Source organism: Nerophis lumbriciformis, linkage group LG22, assembly GCF_033978685.3.
Source record: "Nerophis lumbriciformis linkage group LG22, RoL_Nlum_v2.1, whole genome shotgun sequence".
Taxonomy (NCBI): domain Eukaryota; kingdom Metazoa; phylum Chordata; class Actinopteri; order Syngnathiformes; family Syngnathidae; genus Nerophis; species Nerophis lumbriciformis.
Genome location: NC_084569.2, coordinates 13,242,787 through 13,259,760, shown reverse-complemented (window position 1 = coordinate 13,259,760; position 16,974 = coordinate 13,242,787). Strand labels below are relative to the sequence as shown.

The 16,974-nt window shown below is 41.7% G+C and overlaps 1 protein-coding gene across 4 annotated transcripts in view; it reads right to left on the bottom strand.

Annotated features, from left to right (window-relative positions):
* Positions 1 to 16,368, bottom strand: part of arhgap44a (Rho GTPase activating protein 44a) — a 124,468-nt gene extending 108,100 nt beyond the window's left edge. For all 4 annotated transcript variants that reach the window (XM_061974222.1, XM_061974227.1, XM_061974223.1 and 1 more), the window contains exon 1: positions 16,009 to 16,368. In XM_061974222.1, the coding sequence (XP_061830206.1) occupies positions 16,009 to 16,061 (53 nt within the window). In that variant the 5' untranslated portion in view covers positions 16,062 to 16,368. The remainder of the gene's footprint in view (positions 1 to 16,008) is intronic.
* Positions 16,369 to 16,974: the final 606 nt, after the last annotated feature.

Genomic DNA, 16,974 nt, shown 5'->3' with positions numbered 1-16,974 from the left:
ACTTTGGGGACTTTGGGGAAATATATGTGCTGTATGAACTTTGGGGACGTGAACGGTACTTTGGGCTGTGGGATTGAGTGTGTTGTGCAGTATTGGCGGGTTATATGGACGGGAGGGGGGAGGTGTTTGTTATGCGGGATTAATTTGTGGCATATTAAATGTATATATATGTCTTGTGTTTATTTACTGTTTTAGTCATTCACAGCTGAATATCAGGTCCCACCCGCCTCTCACAGCATCTTCCCTATCTATATCGCTCTCACTGCCCTCTAGTCCTTCACTCTCACTTTCCTCATCCACGAATCTTTCATCCTCGCTCAAATTAATGGGGAAATCGTCGCTTTCTCGGTCCGAATCGCTCTCGCTGCTGGTGGCCATGATTGTAAACAATGTGCAGATGTGAGGAGCTCCACAACCTGTGACGTCACGCGCATATCGTCTGCTACTTCCGGTACAGGCAAGGCTTTTTTATCAGCGACTGAAAGTTGCAAACTTTATCGTCGATGTTCTCTACTAAATCCTTTCAGCAAAAAATATAGCAATATCGCGAAATGATCAAGTATGACACATAGAATGGACCTGCTATCCCCGTTTAAATAAGAAAATCGCATTTCAGTAGGCCTTTAAGCAATAATTTTTCACAAAATCCATTTGATGACTTTTAATGCCCTGCGGAAACCCTGAGAGTAATGAATGCCCAGTTGTAATATTTGCAAAAATCCTCTCGCTCAGTGTTCCAGAAGTTATAGTTGGGAAGAAAGCATGAAAACAGGCCAGAAGTCGACCACGTTTGCCCGCTGTCTCTCCCACTCTACCCATCACGCGTCTCCTTTACGCTGCAGTGCATGCATGGCTGCACATCCTCCGGCATCCAACACTGCTCCACAGAGAGGCCATTGGTCAAGTGGGCGATCACATGACATGGATGTCACCCTGGGAGGTAGCGGCAGCCTGGGGTAGCTTTAGAGATGCTGACACAGCACACCTGATGCCCTCGAAAGACCTTCAAGCTCCGAATAAATAGCAGTGACTCAAAGAGGAAACCAGCCGCTTTAAAAGTCCATCGTTCCATTAAGAAACGCTCAAACACACATCTTTGCAATAAAACTGATTAACCAGTGTTGGATAGGTTATTTTTTTGTTTGCGGAGACTGGGCAGCAACACTGACGGCTCCAGCGAGAAGGTTAAAAGCGCTCCCCCTCTAAGTGTCGGCTTTATGCTTGAGTCAGCACGCGAGTAAATCTCGGTAATTACAAGACGAAGCATAAGTGCGGTATAATTCTTGTGCAATCACCACGCAGTCATTTCAGCGTGGAAAAGGCAACGTTTATAAGAGGGGTGATGTCCGAGGTACTGACATTTTGACACATGTGATGTATAGAGATGTCCGATAATATCGGTCAGCCGATATTATCGGCCGATAAATACTTTAAAATGTAAATTATCGGTATCGGTTTCAAAATTATCGGTATAGGTTTCAAAAAGTAAAATGTATGACTTTTTAAAACGCCGCTGTGTACACGGACGTAGGGAGAAGTACAGAGCGCCAATAAACCTTAAAGGCACTGTCTCTGCATGCCGGTCCAATCACATAATATCTACGGCTTTTAACACACACAAGTGAATGCAGGCATACTTGGTCAACAGCCATACAGGTCACACTGAGGGTGGCCGTATAAACAACTTTAACACTGTTACAAATATGCGCCACACTGTGAACCCACACCAAACAAGAATGACAAACACATTTCGGGAGAACATCCGCACCGTAACACAACATAAACACAACAGAACAAATACCCAGAACCCCTTGCAGCACTAACTCTTCTGGGACGCTACAATATACACCCCCCCACAACCACCAAACCCGCCTTCCACCATCTCCCGAATTCTGAGGTCTCAAGGCTGGCAAGTATGCTCTAGTATACGCTGGACTGAAGCTGTGTGCCTTCATTGTTTTTGGAACTGTTTTGAGGCATGTTTAAAAAAAAAAAAAAGCACTTTGTGAAAATCAAACTGTAGTATTTCCCATAGTTGTAGTGGGTATCAGGATTATCTCAGGGAGAGCATGTCCCAAATTCCAAGCTGTTTTGAGGCATGTTAAAAAAAATAATGCACTTTGTGACTTCAATAATAAATATGGCAATGCCATCTTGGCACTTTTTTCCATAACTTGAGTTGAAGTTGTTCTCTTATTTTATAAAACCTTGTTTTTGATTGATTGATTGATTGTTGAAACTTGTATTTTAATGCATCCAGCGGGGCATCACAACAAAATTAGGCATAATAATGTGTTAATTCCACGACTGTATATATCGGTATCGGTTGATATCGGAATCGGTAATTAAGAGTTGGACAATATCGGAATATCGGCAAAAAAGCCATTATCGGACATCTCTGATGATGTACATTGTCAGGTACCTCTATGTTTGATTTGTACAAATGTACCCGTGGAGCCAATAACAACAACAACATGTTAAAGGTCGCATAAAACGCTATTTTTGGATTGTTTATCACCCACATCTGCGGTCCTCCATCCATCCATCCATCTTCTTCCGCTTATCCGAGGTCGGGTCGCGGGGGCAGCAGCCTAAGCAGGGAAGCCCAGACTTTGCTCTCCCCAGCCACTTCGTCCAGCTGCGAACCGATCCAGCGAGAGCTGAAGATCCTGGCCAGATGAAGCCATCAGGACCACACCATCTGCAAAAAGCAGAGACCTAATCCTGCAGCCACCAAACCAGATTCCCTCAACGCCCTGACTGCGCCTAGGAATTCTGTCCATAAAAGTTATGAACAGAATCGGTGACAAAGAGCAGCCTTGGCGGAGTCCAACCCTCACTGGAAACGTGTCCGACTTACTGCCGGCAATGCGGACCAAGCTCTGACACTGATCATACAGGGAGCGGACCGCCACAATCAGACAGTCCGATACCCCATACTCTCTGAGCACTCCCCACAGGACTTCCCGAGGGACACGGTCGAATGCCTTCTCCAAGTCCACAATGCACATGTAGACTGGTTGGGCAAACTCCCATGCACCCTCAAGGACCCTGCCGAGAGTATAGAGCTGGTCCATAGTTCCACGACCAGGACGAACACCACACTGTTCCTCCTGAATCCGAGGTTCAACTATCTGGCGTAGCCTCCTCTCCAGTACACATGAATAGACCTTACCGGGAAGGCTGAGGAGTGTGATCCCACGATAGTTAGAACACACCCTCCGGTTCCCCTTCTTAAAGAGAGGAACCACCACCCCGGTCTGCCAATCCAGAGGTACCGCCCCCGATGTCCACGCGATGCTGCAGAGTCTTGTCAACCAAGACAGCCCCACAGCATCCAGAGCCTTAAGGAATTCCGGGCGGATCTCATCTACCCCCGGGGCCTTGCCACCGAGGAGCTTTTTAACTACCTCAGCAACCTCAGCCCCAGAAATAGGAGAGCCCACCACAGATTCCCCAGGCACTGCTTCCTCATAGGAAGACGTGTTGGTGGGATTGAGGAGGTCTTCGAAGTATTCCCTACACCGATCCACAACATCCGCAGTCGAGGTCAGCAGAACACCATCCTCACCATACACGGTGTTGACAGTGCACTGCTTCCCCTTCCTGAGGCGGCGGATGGTGGTCTGCGGTCCTCTCCAAGGTTTCTCATAGTCATTCACATTGACATCCCACTGGGTTGTGAGTTTTTCCTTGCCCTTATGTGGGCTCTGAACCGAGGATGTCCTTGTGGCTTGTGCAGCCCTTTGAGACACTTGTGATTTAGGGCTATATAAATAAACATTGATTGAATGATTGATGCTATTTTATTTTGTACATGGTGAAATGATACGTGTGACCAGTAGATGGCAGTCAAACATGAGCGATAAGTGTAGGCTGCGTTATGATGGGTCTCAAGTAAACAACATCAACATTTTAAATGCTCCATTGAAAATATACAACATTACACACGGCGCTCATGTTTTAGTACGACTTTGGTAAGCTATGACGCCGCACCGCTTGAAGGATTGTCGGCGCATTAAATATAGGTGTATTATTATGGTGTGTGTATAGGGTAAGACATATCTGGCATTTTTGTTTTGCAATATTATGCAAAAACAACTGTTCTTACCTTCTGGTACCTGCTGATCTGTATTAGGGATCTGCATAAATCCTGAAAAATTGCACGAGTCCGCCTTTTTAGTTTGTGCCGACACCATAGTCGATAAGCTTCTTCTTTTTCTCTATCTTCTTGTTATGGGACATTCATCCTCCGCTGTTGCCTTTTCTAATATAAAGTGTCACGGCGGGGTTTGTTCTCCCGAAACGCAGACGGACGACTCTGGACGAAAGCGTGAGGTAGGAACATGATTTAATTATCAACTCTCAAAGAGGTACAAACAAAAAGGAACACAATGCGAAGGCACAACGCGCTGATCGCACTTGGAGCTAAAGCTAACTCTTAGCATGGACTAGGGACAAGCAATACTCAAACATGAAACAAACAAGACTTACAGTACGTGGCAAGGAATGAAGCAAACAATGACACCAGACTGAGCGTGGCGAGCAAGGTGAATAAATAGCTCTCTGATTAGTGGTTGACAGCAGCTGAGCGTGGGACCACTAAACAGAGGCAGGTGAACCCAATTACTCCCCATGGTGACCAAAATAAACCCAGGAGTGCACAAACAGGAACTCAGGGACTCCAAAACTAACAGAACATAACAAAACATGATCCGGACCACGGATCATGACAATAAAGTAGTGTAAAGTTCTTATTTATATCTGTCAGTAAACTCACCATGAAAGTGCTAAAACATACCGTTGTAGTGAGTTTACATTATTCACCCAAGGAACTTTAGTTATTAGAGAGTTCTGGTTGGACGGTTTTTCATGGGACACATTTCCGGAAAAGGAGATGCTGCTCCATTATTGATTGAAGTAAAGTCTGAATGTCATTAAAACAGTTAGCTCCATCTTTTGACATTTCTTCCACTCCCGTCCTTGCACGCTACACCGCTACAACAAAGACTGACGGGGAAAGAGACGCTGCTGAAGGTGAGCCACGTAAATAAGACCGCCCACAAAACGGTGCATCCGGAAGCGACTGTCAGAAAATGGCTTGAATACGATCTATAAAACATAATCTATGAACATTTTGACTAAAGAACCACCATTACATGTTATGTAGACCAATGTCTTTCAACCACTGTGCCGTGGCACACTAGTGTACCGTGAGATATTGTCTGGTCTGCCGTGGAAGATGATGTCATTTCACCTAATTGAGTTAAAAATATTTTTTGCACACCGGTGATTATAATCCGCAAATAATGTGCCGTTGTTGAGTGTCGGTGCTGTCTAGAGCTCGGCAGAGTAACCGTGTATTACTCCTCCATATCAGTAGGTGGCAGCCGGTAGCTAATTGCTTTGTGGATGTCGGGAACATGGTTTGTCGTGATCGCAATATGCAGACGACAGCGAGAGGCAGTGTGCAGGTAAAAAGGTATCTAATGCTTGAACCAAAAATAAACAAAAGGTGAGTGCCGCTAAGAAAAGGCATTGAAGTTTAAGGATGGCTATGCAAAACGAAACTAAAACTGAACTGGCCGCAAAGTAAACAAAAACAGAATGCTGGACGACCGCAAAGACTTACAGCGTGTGGAGCAGACGGCGTTCACAAAGTACATCCGTACATGACATGACAATCGACAACAAAATAGGAAACACTACACACAGGAAAACACCAAAAAACTCAAAATAAGTCACGGCGTGATGTGACAGTTTGTGACTGTACACCTACTTTGAGACGAGCTATAGTGATGAATAGTTGGTTATGGTTTGTATTTATATCCAACACGAGAACTACTGTTTACTGTCAATATCAGCTGCTGATTTTCATTTTTTTAATGTTTTCCGCTACTGGTGTGCCCCGGGATTTTTCCAAAGAAAAAAATGTGCCTTTGCTCGAAAAAGGTTGAAAAACACTGATGTAGACCACAAGGGAGTCTTTTACATTTAGAAAGGAAAAAAAAGACTCCTTTAATGTGCCCTATAATCCGATGCGCCTTATATATGAAAAAAATATCAAAAATAGACCATTCATCAGCAGTGCGCCTTACAATCCGGTGCGCCCTATGGTCCGGAAAATACAGTAACCCCTAATAGAAACATGCTATTGTGTGTGTCTGTTGCTTTAATTCTAATGAGGGGTGTCTCCGACAGTGTGTGTGGCTCCAAGAAGTGCACTTTACCCACGTTTTACATCCACACTGTGTAAGATGTGTAGCAAAGCCTGCTATTTTACAAAGCTGTCCTTTGTGAAGCGGCATCCGGCAGAAGGCGGTATCAGATTCAAGAGGACGAAAGGAAAAACCTAGAAGGCATCCAGACATCATGCTTCCAAAAAAAACCCAATGTATAATGTTTTCTTGTCTTTTACAGGCTCCCTCTTTTATCAGCACAAAATGAGATGACAGCTGAGACTAAAGTGTCTGACTTGCGATATCACAGTTCCACACCATCGCCATGGAAACCTCATCCCACCTTAACGGATGGAAGAGTGATGCCTGATGTGAAATTATTTTCTTTTATGTCGATACTTGCACACATTTTCTTAATAATGTGCTTCCAAAGACAGGGTTACAGTTGGGAACGTATTGTAGCTACACATTTAACACTGAAAATGTACAAAATTAACACAATAATTAGCCCTGAAGGTGGAGATTGCACCTTAAAGGGGAACATTATCACCAGACCTATGTAAGCGTCAATATATACCTTGATGTTGCAGAAAAAAGACCATATATTTTTTTAACCGATTTCCGAACTCTAAATGGGTGAATTTTGACGAATTAAACGCCTTTCTATTATTCGTTCTCGGAGCGATGACATCACAACGTGACGTCACATCGGGAAGCAATCCGCCATTTTCTCAAACCCATTAAAAACACCGGGTCAAATCAGCTCTGTTATTTTCCGTTTTTTCGACTGTTTTCCGTACCTTGGAGACATCATGCCTCGTCGGTGTCGGTGTGTTGTCGGAGGGTGTAACAACACGAACAGGGACGGATTCAAGTTGCACCAGTGGCCCAAAGATGCGAAAGTGGCAAGAAATTGGACGTTTGTTCCGCACACTTTACCGACGAAAGCTATGCTACGACAGAGATGGCAAGAATGTGTGGATATCCTGCGACACTCAAAGCAGATGCATTTCCAACGATAAAGTCAAAGAAATCTGCCGCCAGACCCCCAGGAAAAGAGAGCGGATGAGGGTATGTCTACAGAATATATTAATTGATGAAAATTGGGCTGTCTGCACTCTCAAAGTGCATGTTGTTGCCAAATGTATTTAATATGCTGTAAACCTAGTTCATAGTTGTTAGTTTCTTTTAATGCCAAACAAACACATACCAATCGTTGGTTAGAAGGCGATCGCCGAATTCGTCCTCGCTTTCTCCCGTGTCGCTGGCTGTCGTGTCGTTTTATTCGGTTTCGCTTGCATACGGTACAAACCGATATAGCTCAAAAGCTTCAGTTTCTTCTTCAATTTCGTTTTCGCTACCTGCCTCCACACTACAACCATCCGTTTCAATACATGCGTAATCTGTTGAATCGCTTAAGCCGCTGAAATCCGAGTCTGAATCCGAGCTAATGTCGCTATAAACTTGCTGTTCTTTCCGCCATGTTTGTTTGTATCGGCATCACTATGTGACGTCACAGGAAAATGGACGGGTGTATATAACGATGGTTAAAATCAGGCACTTTGAAGCTTTTTTTAGGGATATTGCGTGATGGGTAAAATTTTGAAAAAAACTTTGAAAAATAAAATAAGCCACTGGGAACTGATTTTTAATGGTTTTAACCCTTCTGAAATTGTGATAATGTTCCCCTTTAAGGGACTGCTGCTCTACCTGTTTAACAGTACAGAGTACAGCAGCAAGCGTCATGTGCACCTTTAACACTTCTCTAAGAATAGAATGGAAGTCCCTAGGAATACTCATTACCTTCCTCAATTTGACTAAATAGGACAGTTGGACGTCATTGTGACTGTCAAGCGTCGCAATCAAGGTTAATAGTGCGCTTACTGGCTGTCATGGGTAGTTTTGGTGCAAGCCTGGTCTTGCACTGCCAAAAGTCAGTGTTCAAAAACAAGAAAAAATAAAATAATTTTATTTGAACTAAGCAAAATTATCTGCCAATAGAACAAGAAAATTCGGCTTGTCAAGACTTTCAAAAACAAGTAAAATTAGCTAACCTCAATGAACCCCAAAATACCTTAAAATAAGTATATTCTCACTAATAACAAGTGCACTTTTCTTGGTAGAAAAAAAAAGAGACCTTTTTGCTCAATATGTTGAAAAATATTCTTAAATTAAGTAAATGCTAGTGCCATTATTATGACATAATGATATGCGCTCTGCATCATGATCAAGAATTATTACTTTAAAAAAGTAGTTTTATACTTGTGAGTGTTGATGACACAGCTTTGCAACAGTTGATATTCTAGAATCAAGCATGTTTTACTCAATATAGGTCATCAAATCTCAGCAACAAGCTGTAATATCTTACTGAGATCATTTAGGACCAAAACACTTAAAACAAGTAAAACACTCTAACATAAAATCTGCTTAGTGAGAAGAATGATCTTATCAGACAGAAAATAAGCAAATATCACCCTTATTTGAGATATTTAATCTTACTTAGATTTCAGTTTTTGCCGTGTGTACTGTCACTTTTATGGCGGCGATGGAATTAAAGCCTCTTTCAAAAGTAACTGACGTGTTTCGGACTACCTGGAAGATGAATGATATCTTCCCTGCTGATGTATATGTATCCAAAACAAGCAAAATTGCACGTGCAAGCACATGGAGGCCGCAGAATCACATGTCGCATCAAAACGCTGTGTCGCGCATGCATGTGGTTGCATAAGTTGTCATTAGGGGCGTGACGAGATATTTAGAGATTTCGCAAGATTAAAACTTGACAGTAGTTCTCCATTACAGAAAAGCTGTCTTGTGGGGTACAGTCAGTGGTTCTTTGTTTTTTTTAATAGTCAGAAATATATCTGTCTGGTCGCGCGAGAGGAATTGGAACCGCACATTAAGTCCTTTTTTTTTTTTCAAAAACCTTTGTTTTTTTGGGTTTTTGACATACAGTACAGGCCAAGAGTTTAGACACACCTTCTCACTCCAAGCGTTTTCTTTATTTTCATGACTACTTACATTGTAGATTGTCACTAAAGGCATCAAAACAATGAATTTTTCCCTCAAAACTCGACAGTGCGCCTTATAACCTGCTAATGCGTCTATTGTAAGGAATAAGTTTGGTTGAGCTTACCCACCTCGAAGCTATTTTATTTGGTACATGGTGTAATGATAAGTGTGACCAGTCAAACATAAGAGATATGTGTAGACTGCACTATGATGGCAATATGTGTCAAGTAAACAACACCAACATTTTAAATGTTTCATTGAAAATACAGTACATTACACACGGCGCTCAAAAATCTATCACAATGTTTTAGTATGACTTTGGTAAGTTATGAAGCCACACCGTTTGATGTGCTTCAACAAACGAGTATTATTATGGTGTGTGTGTATAAGGTAAGACATATTATCTGGCGTTTTTTTCCCGCAATATTATGCAAAAGCAACTTTTTTTACCTTCTGGTACCTGCTGATCTGTATTTGGGATCTGCATAAATCCTGAAAAATTGCGGGCACCCGCCTTTGTAGTCGGTGCGGACGCCGTGGTAGATAAGTTTCTTCTGTTTCTCTATCTTCTTATTATGGGACATTCATCCTCCGCTGTTGCCATTTCTAATATAAAGTAGTGTAAAGTTATTTTACACATATAACTCATGTGGAGTTAAGTACTTAACAAAAAAAAGGTGAAATAACTGAAAACATGTTTTATATTTTAGTTTCTTCAAAATAGCCACCTTTTGCTCGGATTACTTTTTTGCACATTTGTAGCTCATCGAGAGAATACCAAGAGTGTGCAAAGCAAAGGGTGGCTATTTTGAAGAAACTAGAATATAAAACATATTTTCAGTTAGTTCACCTTTTTTTTGTGAAGTACAGAACTCCACATGTGTTCATTCATAGTTTTGATGCATTCAGTGACAATCTACAATGTAAATAGTCATGAAAATAAAGAAAACACAGGTGTGTCCAAACTTTTGGCCTGTACTATGTATAATATATATATATATATATATATATATATATATATATATATATATATATATAAATATATATATATATATATATATATATATATATATATATATATATATATATATATATATATATATATATATATATATTTGGGCTGCAACTAACAATTGATTTGATAATCGATTAATCTGTCGATTGTTACTTCGATTAATCGATTAATAATCGGATAAAAGAGACCAACTACATTTCTATCCTTTCCAGTATTTTATTGAAAAAAAAAACAGCATAATGGCACCATACTTATTTTGATTATTGTTTCTCAGCTGTACATGTTGCAGTTTATAAATAAAGGTTTATTAAAAAAAATAAAAAAATAAAAAAAATTGCCTCTGCGCAAGCGCATAGCATAGATCCAACAAATTGATGACTAAATTAATCACCAACTATTTTTATAATCAATTTAAATTGATTTAATCGATTAGTTGTTGCAGCCCTAAAATATATATATATATATATATATATATATATATATATATATATATATATATATATATATATATATATATATATATAGACTATTTGACATGCCTATTTACATTGTAGATTGTCACTGAAGGCATCAAAACTATCATTTCAGCTGACTACCTCTTGAAGCCCATCGAGAGAATGCCAAGAGTGTGCAAAACAGTAATCAGAGCAAAGGGTGGCTATTTTAAAGAAACTACAATATAAAACATGTTTTCAGTTATTTCACCTTTTTTGTTAAGTACATAACTCCATGTGTTCAGTCATAGTTGATGCCTTCAGTGACAATCTACAATGTAAATAGTCATGAAAATAAAGAAAACACATTGAATGAGGAGAAGGTGTGTCCAAACTTTTGGCCTGTACTGTATACAGTCAGGAAATTATTAAACACATGTCAATTGTTCTTTTTTTCCTCCCCCAAACATGTAACCCACAAAAAAATGATATATAAAATAAAAAATAAATTTAAAAAAAGGCTAATATTGACATGAAGCTACAGACAACTGCACTCCTAAATGTCCCCAACACGGTGCAGCAATACACGACTGCAGACAAAAGGCTCATCAATTATCCACCTTTCAATTATTTTTCAATCGGGGTTCAATTTGAGATCAGTCTTTTACATATTTTAGTAAACCACCCCATACTTCAGAGAACAACCGTTCAATGTCAGCCTAATTTTCTCCAATTTAAGGAAATACACAATATCTCTAATTCAGCGGGTGTGACAGGCAGGAACTGCGGCCTTCCAATTTAGCACAATGAGCCTTTGAGCCAACAAAGTATAGTAAATGCTACCAAGTTGTTTTTGGATTTGCTTTGGCAGGGGAGCTACCCTAAATAGTCCGCTTCGAGGATTCTGTTCGATCTCATTGCCAATTACAAAAGACAGTATTAAGAATTTCAGCCCAATAACTGCACAGGGATGGGCAAAGCCAAAACATAATGTATTAAGTTAGCTGGCGATTGTTGACACAGATCACATAATGCCAATATTCCGTCATACATCTTAGCCAGATGGACCTTGGTATAATAGGTACGATGTATTAGCTTGCATGTGGACCCCGACTTAAACAAGTTGAAAAACTTATTCGGGTGTTACCATTTAGTGGTCAATTGTACGGAATATGTACTGTACTGTGCAATCTACAAATAAAAGTCTCAATCAATCAATCTCAATCAATCAAAAAGCATTGAATAAGGATGTGTCTAGCACAAATAGACTTAAAAGCCTACTGAAATGCGATTTTCTTATTTAAACGGGGATAGCAGGTCCATTCTATGTGTTATACTTGATCAGCCTTGCCTGTACTGGAAGTAGCAGACGATATGCGCGTGACGTCACAGGTTGTGGAGCTCCTCACATCTGCACATTGTTTACAATCATGGCCACCAGCAGCGAGAGCGATTCGGACAGAGAAAGCGACGATTTTCCCATTAATTTGAGCGAGGATGAAAGATTCGTGGATGAGCAAAGTGAGAGTGAAGGACTAGAGGGCAGTGGGAGCGATTCAGATAGGGAAGATGCTGTGAGAGGCGGGTGGGACCTGATATTCAGATGGGAATGACTAAAACAGTAAATAAACACAAGACATATATATACTCTATTAGCCACAACACAACCAGGCTTATATTTAATATGCCACAAATTAATCCCGCATAACAAACACCTCCCCCCTCCCGTCCATATAACCCGCCAATACAACTCAAACACCTGCACAACACACTCAATCCCACAGCCCAAAGTACCGTTCACCTCCCCAAAGTTCATACAGCACATATATTTCCCCAAAGTCCCCAAAGTTACGTACGTGACATGCACATAGCGGCACTCACGTACGGGAAAGCGATCAAATGTTTGGAAGCCGCAGCTGCATGCGTACTCACGGTACCGCGTCTGAGTATCCAACTCAAAGTCCTCCTGGTAAGAGTCTCTGTTGTCCCAGTTCTCCACAGGCCAATGGTAAAGCTTGACTGTCATCTTTCGGTAATGTAAACAATGAAACACCGGTTGTGTTATCCGGCACAACAGTCAGGAGATGCATTCTACGGCGGGGGTGCGTTATCCGGCACAACACCTGCCGCAATACACCGCTTCCCACCTACAGCTTTCTTCTTTGCTGTCTCCATTGTTCATTGAACAAATTGCAAAAGATTCACCAACACAGATGTCCAGAATACTGTGGAATTTTGCGATGAAAACAGACGACCTAAAAGCTGGCCACCAGGCTGTCCCAAAATGTCCTCTACAATCCGTGACGTCACGGGCAGGCGTCATCATACCGAGACGTTTTTAGCAGGATATTTCGCGCAAAATTTAAAATTGCACTTTAGTAAGCTAACCCGGCTGTATTGACATGTGTTGCAATGTTAAGATTTCATCATTGATATATAAACTATCAGACTGCGTGGTCGGTAGTAGTGGGTTTCAGTAGGCCTTTAGGAACTCTACTTAAAATCTCTGTCCAGATCTCCTCAGATAGATTCACACCTCGATCAACATCCCAAAGTGACTTACGGTCATTAAATTCAGAGAATGAAAAATGTGATTGCAAACATTGTAATTGGTCCTTTTAAAGTCGGAATTGGTGTCAAAAAAAAGCATGTTATACTTTGACAGTCGGTAAGTTTGGAAACCTGGGAAAAGTATTACTAACAAAAGCTGTGGATCGGTAGATATCTAAAATAGTGTTTATTGGGGAGTCAAAATGTATCCCAAAGTGGCTGTAATGAGGCAAAAATGTTGTCAATGTATACATATTTAATGCTGCTGATCATCAGACTTGGTCATCTTAAAAAAAAGCACTATTGACAAGAGAGGGAGGGAAAGCATGGTTAGCAGTGATGGGTACAAGACTAGAAATAGTCTGTAAGCCAAAAGAGCGCTAAAACTGAACCCCAAATTCTGAATGAGGTTTTTACTACTGGATTTTTCATAAAAGCGGAAGTAGAAGAGTGGATGGAAGAGTGAACCAGAGCCCTCAGAGATACTAATTTGATTTTTGTTTTTATTTGTAGAATGTATATGTCATGCTAATGTTAAAAAATAACTCCAAATGCACCTGCATTGTTTTTTTTAACCCAGCTAGATTAAAAACATATTTCCTTGTTCTGCCACATACCTTTGTCAAAGTATAGTTTTCTTAAAATCCGGAGGGCTGTCAGGAATTATGGGCCCCTACGTTCGATTAATATTAAAATTGTGTCACGTCTGTTTTCGTGAACCCAATATCGTGTATCGTCTTGTGAGATAAGTGTATAATCACATCCCCAGGTGTTATGTGTTAATCAGGGAGGTAAAAATAGACAATAGATACATTGAAAAATATTAGCTGAGGGTCAAAGGGGTCCCCTTTGGAGGTTGAGGGAGCATCGCCCCCCTGAATTTGAAGAGATTTTACCCTTTTTAAGATGCTTTGGAAGGCATTTCCTACATAGAAGTTCTGTAAAAAATGGAAATGTAATTGTGATCCCCTGAGCGTGCGTCCCTTTTGAAGGAATCTTTCAGGTGAGTGCCACCTTTAGCTATACTAACACCGGGATACAGCTTCGCTAAAGACCAGTTAAAAAGGGCTAACATCGGCACCATAAAGCCGATCCAATGACTGGTATCACAGGACATCTAGTGTTATATATATATATATATAGTATATATATAATAAATCATAGAGCTAAACTACGCCCCCTTGTTGTCTGTGCCGTCAACTCCCCTCGTACATAACAGGACCTTTTAGAATGTACTGGTAAGGGAAATCGAGGCACCACTGTAAATGCAAAATCTTGCAAGATTTTGTACGGTCCTTTTGAAGGAATCTTTCAGGTGAATGCCACCTTTAGCTATACTAACACCGGGATACAGCTGCGCTAAAGACCAGTTAAAAAGGGCTAACATCGGCACCATAGAGCCGATCCAATGACTGGTATCACAGGACATCTAGTGTTATATATATATATATATATATATATATATATATATATATATATATATATAGTATATATATAATAAATCATAGTACTAAACTACGCCCCCTTGTTGTCTGTGCCGTCAACTCCCCTCGTATATAACAGGACCTTTTAGAATGTACTAGTAAGGGAAATCGAGGCACCACTGTAAATGCAAAATCCTGCAAGATTTTGTACGGTCCTTTCCACGTTAATATGTATAGGACGCGAGCAGGGCTCAAGGTCATCAGAGGGGAGGACGCATCATTAGGTAGGTCAGGGAGATCCAATGCATGCACTATATGTCTAATACAAAAAAAAAAAAGAAGATGCTTTGAAATAAATGTGTATTATTGTGGTGTAGAACTGCACTGCATCCTAGAGAGAGGCGCTTCCGTGGAACTGTGCAGGTGTACTTTATGTTTTCAGCGCTAGTGGACCCCGACGGGCTAATTACCGGACACAAAGTTGACTCGTCAAAAAGCCCGCGAGGCCAAGACCTGTGAAGATGCATTATGCATGATTATATATTTATATCTACAACGTATCGGCTTGCCGTGACTCTGACGATAAACCCGCGAGAGATAAATCCTGGAGGTTGCAGGCACCACCACACACCTCCAACCAGGACCCACCCTTTTGCCTCTTTTTTCTCACACGCCTCTTAATCCCCACACATCAGAATCACACATGCATGACTCATATAAAAAAAAAAAAACAGTCTTAAAAAAAAAGCCTGTGAGGTGTTTATTTAGCAAGTCACCAATTTGGACGTGGGTGTAATGCTGAGCAGTGAACACCTCTCAGGTCAAAGGTTTTGCGATAATACCAATAATGATGAGTGGGGAGGGGGGAAAGGTCACACTAAAGCTGTAAGTGAGGAATGAAGGCAGCACCTGCTTGATGCAGTGGACGACCTTTACTGTAGGTATCCACGCATGGTGGCATAGTGGGAGGTGGGGGTGTTTCCCCCTCCAAACAGCTGACGTTACTGCGTAATGAAAACATTGCGACTTTTTCCCCTTTCCTGTCGCAGGCCCACGCTGCATTGGTGCACTTTGAAAAAAAAAAAAAAAAAAAAAGACACCGCCTCTTCTTGCACGCATGTGTTTGCATTGAAGAGCAGATAGGACGCATTTCCGTGGGCAGGCAGGCTGCGTGGGGGGCAATGCGCCTCCCACATGCTGCCTATGCGGTAACATGTACCAATGGACCCCCACGCACTCGTTTAAGCCTTACATGCATTCTGCAACAACATTATTGTGTTAATTAGCCCTGCAAGAAAAGGTTAAAAAAGCCAATTAGGTGCAAGGGTGGCTTTAATGGGGTGTGGGGGGGAGGAGGTGCGGAATGGCGCACACGGAGATGCGCCCCTGCTTACCTTCCCACCGTCTGGTTGGCGAGCTGCCTCATCCGGTTGAACTGCTTCTTCATCTTCTCGGGTGACGCCAATTAACGCCTACAAGTATTCCGCATTATCTGGCTATAAAAAAGAAAAAAAAAGAAAAAAGGAAATTGAAACAAAAAGGCTCTAAGGGAGAGCCCCGAAATCCAAACGCGCCGTCATTTCCTGTCCTCACCGCCACATCGTGCCCACGCCCCAAAAAAACGTTAATTTCCACGGTTACATCTTTCCCCCCCTCAAAAAAGGACCCTGTGTGACACACACACACACTGCCGGCTAAAAGGATGCTGGAGCTGCTCAACCACGGCCACTCACCCACTCTCACAACACGCACACACCGAGAGCAACCGGAGGAGGCTGAGCAGCAATGCATTGTGGGAAATGGAGTCTTAATGGCTTATTCTATATACAGTGTTTTTCAACCACTGTATCTCAACCACTGTATCTGTAAAAATATTTTTTGAAAACCAGTCATTATAATCTGCAAATTACAAACCCCGTTTCCATATGAGTTGGGAAATTGTGTTGGATGTAAATATAAACAGAATACAATGATTTGCAAATCCTTTTCAACCCATATTCAGTTGAATATGCTACAATGACAACATATTTGATGTTCAAACTGGTAAACATTTTTTTTGTGTGCAAATAATCATCCATCCATCCATCCATCCATCCATCCATCCATCCATCTTCTTCCGCTTATCCGAGGTCGGGTCGCGGGGGCAGCAGCTTAAGCAGGGAAGCCCAGACTTCCCTCTCCCCAGCCACTTCGTCCAGCTCCTCCCGGGGGATCCCGAGGCGTTCCCAGGCCAGCCGGGAGAGATAGTCTTCCCAGCGTGTCCTGGGTCTTCCCCGTGGCCTCCTACCGGTCGGACGTGCTCGAAACACCTTCCTAGGGAGGCGTTCGGGTGGCATCCTGACCAGATGCCCGAACCACCT